At 35.4% G+C, this 6,314-nt stretch overlaps 1 protein-coding gene across 2 annotated transcripts in view; it reads left to right on the top strand.

Annotated features, from left to right (window-relative positions):
• Positions 1–6,314, top strand: part of PRRC1 (proline rich coiled-coil 1) — a 31,005-nt gene that overhangs the window by 20,609 nt on the left and 4,082 nt on the right. For both annotated transcript variants that reach the window (XM_026056964.1, XM_026056965.1), the window contains exons 6-8: positions 300–463; positions 1,497–1,600; positions 4,102–4,204. In XM_026056964.1, coding sequence (XP_025912749.1) covers positions 300–463; positions 1,497–1,600; positions 4,102–4,204 — 371 coding nt within the window. The remainder of the gene's footprint in view (positions 1–299; positions 464–1,496; positions 1,601–4,101; positions 4,205–6,314) is intronic.

The following is a 6,314-nucleotide window of genomic DNA, read 5'->3' as shown; positions in this document are numbered from 1 at the left end:
GAACAACCATCAGTTTCTTGTCTTTCTTTCAATGTATAAATCACTTAGCTAGTCTCCTCGCTTTTGCTTAACTTTAGTTACTTCTGCTTCATGAAATAAGTTTTGTATAGTACCTGAGAAGGAGACCAACTGCAGCATACTTTAAGATGTAGAATGTATTTGAACTAGCTTTATAACTGGAAGGAGGGTGTGTGTGTGTGTGTGTTTGTATAATGTAATATTCAGATGATAATATATATTTCCCCTCATTCCAGTTTTTTTATATATATAAAATATACTTGTTTATCCCTTTTTTACAGGAACTGGGGGAGAACTAGACATCGTGGTTACTTCTAATAAAGAAGTAAAAGTCGCGGCAATTAGAGATGCCTTTCAAGAAGTCTTTGGAATGGCTGTTGTTACTGGAGAGGCTGCGCAGTCTAACATTGCACCACAGCCTGTGGGCTATGCTGCTGGATTAAAAGTAAGTAGATATATAGCAGCACTAAAGGCATTGAAAAGAGATTACGTCCAATGCAAAGAGTGTGGAAAAGTTCACCCAGAGAAATCATATTTTCCATAAGAGGAAAATCAGTTTAGAAGAATAGTAAATCTTTCCTTTTTGTGCCAGCTGGATCATTGGATCTCTTTGAAGCTGCTTTTTGGAATGGTTTATTTCTTGCTGCAAACTCATTCACAGCAGATGAAGAGTAGAAATATGTCAGTTTTTTTATACTGTGATTGATTGCCACTCCATTTAGCATACTTTGTCATAATACTGTAGTTTCAAAGTATATTAGACTTCTGTTGTCAATCTATTGCCAGCACAGCATGTTGGGAATATTAGAAACTTGAGGAGACCCTGAGGTTCAGACTGTCTCCCCGCAAATTCTGTAGACCTAACATAGTTTGGACAACACTTGTCACAAGGGTATTTTCAAACGGATCTGTATTACCAGTTTGTAAAGTGACCCTGCAATTTAATGAAGGTATGGCCAGTTTGTAATATCAGCATATGAACTGGCACGGAGAAAGTAGGAACTTGCTGCACAACTGCACAAAGATTCTCTTCTCTGGTGTTACAAAGTTGATCCAAAGCTGTTGCATTGTAAAGGATCGAAAACTGCCAAGTCTTAAACTGTAAGAATGTCTGTGTAAGTAACAGAAATATATCCTGACACTTTAACCGATAGTGAAATTTGGTACAGTTACAGATTTGGAATTCTTTGCATACTAATCTAAGTCTCTGTCATGGAAAAAATAACAAGCTAGAAATACTTAATTTGTTTTGTTTTGTGTGTGTGTGTGTGTGTGTGTGTGTAATTCCAAAACGAGCTAGATTTTCATACTTTTTTGTTTTACTTCAAAATAAGAGTCATTTTTCCAAATCTCTGATATATATGTTCTGCTTAATGTGAAAAATACATTCTTCTAAAGTTCTACTCCTCATTCTTTAAGTATTGTACTGCATTGGATTTCAAAGAGAATGTTGTCTAACAGCTTATGTTATCATTCAGGGAGCCCAGGAAAGGATAGACAGCTTGCGTCGGACAGGAGTAATACATGAAAAACAGCCTGCAGTATCCGTAGAAAACTTCATTGAGGAATTGCTTCCTGACAAGTGAGAACCTTGAATATTTTCCTGGGAGGGAAGGAAAAGGAATCTTCTTCATTGGCTCAAGGGGACCTATAAAGAGTTGTTAGCAGTATCACTTTGGGCAGAAGAAAGGAGAGAAACAGTCTGTTTCCAGTATTGCTTTGGCAGACTTTATTTTGATGGTGGTGTTCAGCTCTTTGTCTGGAGAGTCTTGACAGTTTAACAGACAAAATCCTGTCAGATTTATCAAGATCCACAGTATGAAAACATGGTGAGGTTATATGGAACTGACAAAAGTAAGAACTTGTGAAAATTGGAAATTGGCTAGTAGCTCACTCTTTTATTCACTCTCTCAAATGGTATTCAATTCAGAAAGTATATTGGGAGATGTTCTGGCATTTGTAGTAATATGGTTTTCTCAGATAATATATGATCCATTTTCCTTTCACCAAGTATGTACTTTTTTCATTTTTCCTGCACAGACATAATTGTTTTTTAAAATATCATGATCCAACTTGATTTCTTAACAAGTTTTTTGACAGACAATTTTTGAAATTTTGTAACCAATTTCCAAAATATTAAGGACAATGTCATGTTTTTCTTAATACTATTTCTTTAAAATACAAACTTAAATAATATTTTTAATATATATATTTTTACACTTTGCTCAGAGTAGGGTAAAAGGTACATTTAGTATCCTCAGTGGAAAATGGATGGTGGATTTTCTAAAGTAAATGGAATTAGGAAGTGTTTTAATTTTTCTGTTTAGTATTTATTTCCATGTTCTAGTCTGATTTAGATGTTTTGTCCTATTTCCACAAAGGAGTAACTGACAACAAGATCTGTGTTTCAAAATAATTTTCCCTTCCTTTGAATTTACTTGTTCCTAAATCTGAAAATGTGGTCTAAAGTATCCAAAATGGAGGAGCAGACCCAGGACTTCAGTGTCATTGGAAGGAATGCTAGCTCCTCTGTCCACAAAATACAGGCCCCAAGAATGTTCTAAACTTTGATGCTAATTATAATAGAAACAAAGAATAACTTAATCCATGCCTTAATTTTCATACAGCAGGAGATATTGAAAGTTTCCTTGCATGGTGTTATGAAAAACAGTTGAAGTATTTTTGACCCTTTGCTTCTGCAATGAAATGATAGGTCATGGTGCTAGTAAGTGATTAATAGTGATTCTGAAATGGGTATTGTGGTGTTATAGTTTTAATGTTGGGGACTCAGTCTGTGTTTTACTGATATTCTTGGTTGTACTTATGCATGTTTGATGGAAAGAAGAGTTTCCAGGTAACCACCCACCAGTCTTAAGAGCTCCCTTGCCTCTAACACTTAACACATCAGTCACTGCTTGCAGCTGAACTCGTGAGTTATGCTTCAGCTATCTGAAGGATATTACTTCCCCTTCCAATTTCATATCCCAAATACCATTTGCAGAGAAGGTTGCAAAGTCTTTTATGTATATACTGCCTTTTAGAGTCTAATTCCTTTATTAATTCAAAGCAAGTTATTCTTAACCATGAGCCTTTCTCAGCAGTCTTTCATAGCTGCACACAAGAGTAGTCCTCTATCACAGAGCATTCCAGTGCTCTGTTCCCTACAAAGATGCAAGTACTCTGCCGAGCACTTACTCTAACGTGAAACTAATGTGACCCAGGCAATCATTTACTGAAATTGGAGTCTTCCTGTTTCTTTTCATAATAGCAGCGTCCAGCTTCCCACATTTTAAAGAATAAAATATCATTTATATGTGCACACATATATAGTATGTATAAAATAACAACTGTGATAATATTTTTCCTTTCTAAATTATATATGATTCCTGGCCTTGCTTTTGTTCTTGTGCCTTCCCTGGAGAATATTTCTCCTGTGGTGACTCAGCTGTAAAACTCTGTTATGGGAATTGAATAAAACAAGTTAATGATGATGCATTGGCCTTGGTTTTGTTTGGATCATGTCAGTGGTGTTTGTTGATAGGGAGAAATGATTTAATGTTTCTGCAAGCTAGACAGGGAAACATTTCAGATACTGTTTCAGTAGCCTTTACTGGAACATGGACTGTCTTTTCTGAAAGATGCAGAACTGTTTCTCTGAAGAGATTGTAATAAGATTAGACATACCAATAACATCTTCTGAATATAGAACATTAATGAAAAATAGGGTTTTTTGATAGTTAGAGGTTATTTTAACAAGAAATACTTACTCTTACAAAGATTGCATGAAGACTGTAGCATAATAAATGCCTGAAAGAATTTATCTGTACATACCCCCACCAGTTTCCCTTGCTTCCTTGTGATCTGCATGTATTTTAAATTATATGTATATTGCAATGTTCTTATATATCAGCTGAAAAAGTATCAGAACACATTGATGAAACTCATTATTGCGTATATCTACATTTGTGTGGAGTTCCTACCGAAGTTTTATAGAATGGGCGAGTCGGAATTCAACTGCTAACGTGCTCTCCTTCATTCGGTGATACTCAGTACTGCTCAGAAGTAACTTGCATGTCCTTGCAGGTGGTTTGACATAGGATGTCTGATTATTGAGGATCCAGTTCATGGAATTCGTCTGGAGGTTTTTACCCAAGCAACGCCAGTGCCTTTACAGTATGTTCAGCAGGTGAGTTTTCTGATTTCTTACCAACATAGAATTACCAGTTGAGGCCTAAGACTTGGGTTTTAATTTCATTTATGATGCCAGTTCTTGTTGGTGATGCTGGTGCTCCACCTGAATTTTTTTAATTTATGAAATGAGGATAAAAGCTACCTGACTGTAACTATGAAAGGTAGTTATTAACTGCTTTTAACTGTTATTAACCACTTTCTCAAGAAAACCATCACTACAGTGTGTGTGTATGTATATATATATATATATATATTTTTTTTACTTTTAAAATTAAAAATATGAAAAATAGCCTGGGAACATATAGGTGCATGGTAGTTTGAAAATATGATTTCATAAAGGATATAAATGCTGGTCTTAAACTTGAATTACTATCACTAAAAGCCAACTTTTATCATGTTCTAGAGTGCGTATGAGAAACACAATTGCTCTCTGTTTAAAAAAAAAGTTTGAAAGAAATAATTTATTAAAATATAGTTTTCAGGTTATTGATGATTCATTATATTTTCTCATCATTTTCTTTGCCTTGCTGGGAAGGATGGCAGTCTGAGTTGCAACAGACTTAGATGGATTAAGAAGAATATATTAGCACTCTAGACTGCAACTTTAATCTTGCTGTTAGATTGTAAATAGAGGGGAGGGGGAGGGAAGCCTTGATTCAAAAGGCAGCCTGCTTCATTTCAGTGTCCTAATGCAGATGCTTGGGTTAGATTATGGTTAATAGGTTCTGTATTGAATTTTAAGCCATGTTTTTGTATTAAAAAATCTCTAGGCGTTCGTGGCAAAGTGATTTTTTGCTCAAGATTCTCATTCTGCGAATCGCTGCACTTGGGAGCAGTAGTTATACTTCTCTATTAACCAAAAAAAAACCCCTCAAAAGGGAAATATTTTAATCAATGTAACATTTCCATCCGTCCATTTCAGTGGTTCAAAATAAGCCCTCAAATATTGAAACAGATAAAATACGAATACTCATTCTTCCTCAGGTGAGGAAATCTTTGCAGCTTAAGTAATGCCTTAACCAAGTGCACTAAGTGCAGAAAGCACTCTTATCCAAGTGGAGGCGTGTTTTGCTTTCTTTGACTTATTTCACATATGTATTGAGTTTCAGCTAAGGTCAACAAAGCTATGTACTAGTGAAGGGTGTATGTGAGTGCACATGTACATATTAGCCATTCAGTGAAGTAGCTTACATTTCATTTAGGCACAAGTTTATAAATTGAGATCTCATCCCTCAGATTTTAATAATGCTTATAAAGCCTAGGTGTTTGTGGTGTTATTTACCAGCAAACTGATAGCACACTGTATTTGTTAGTGTACCTAAAACTCATTCCTAATAAATAGCAGATACCTTTTCTCCAAATCGACATGGGTTTAATTCCAGCATGAACATGTGGACTCTTACCTAAAAAGCAAGGCAGATTTCCTCTTCTGATTGTGCTATTCTGACAAAGACTTAGAGTTTCTGAAATGGAAAGATTTAAATCTTGGAAATAGCATGGTTCATCCCATTGAAAATAACCCAGTACTGTGCACTTCTTAAATATAGCCAGTAGAAGTTTTTCGTGAGGTTGTTAAGATTTCTTTGGGCATGCACTGGGAATGGCTCCCAAGTCCAGCCACTGCATGTTGCCTGACAGCAGATAGGAGTCGTGTGTTAGTTAACTCCGGTCTGAAATCTCTTTTTAAATGTGTGTTTCTGTGAAGAATTTCAAAACAAAACTGTTTAGGACGTGTTCCTCAGGGGGTTGTTTTGAGAAAACAAATAGTAATTTTTTGTTTTAATATCAATTCCACTAGAGTGAACATTTTGAGGGATTGCTTCTAGTTTTTAATTTTCAGAGCTCTTACAACTTTGAAAAGCTGATGATTGGCAAAAGGAGAAATATTGCTCTGTCTTCCAGAATGTTCTCAGAAAGAGTGTAGAAAAGATATGAAGCTACAGGGAAAAAATAATTAAGCAGATGCAACTTCTTTGAGAGCCGTGGCCAGTCCACCTGAAAATAAGCATAGCAGTGTGAATTGGTACTTAAATAATTGTCACCATCTCTGTGGAGCATTGATGTGAACTAATCTATATATATATATTTTAATTCTGAGTATAATA

Source organism: Apteryx rowi, unplaced genomic scaffold (assembly GCF_003343035.1).
Source record: "Apteryx rowi isolate R43461 unplaced genomic scaffold, aptRow1 scaffold_135, whole genome shotgun sequence".
Lineage (NCBI taxonomy): Eukaryota > Metazoa > Chordata > Aves > Apterygiformes > Apterygidae > Apteryx > Apteryx rowi.
This window is presented reverse-complemented; position numbering and strand designations above follow the sequence as displayed.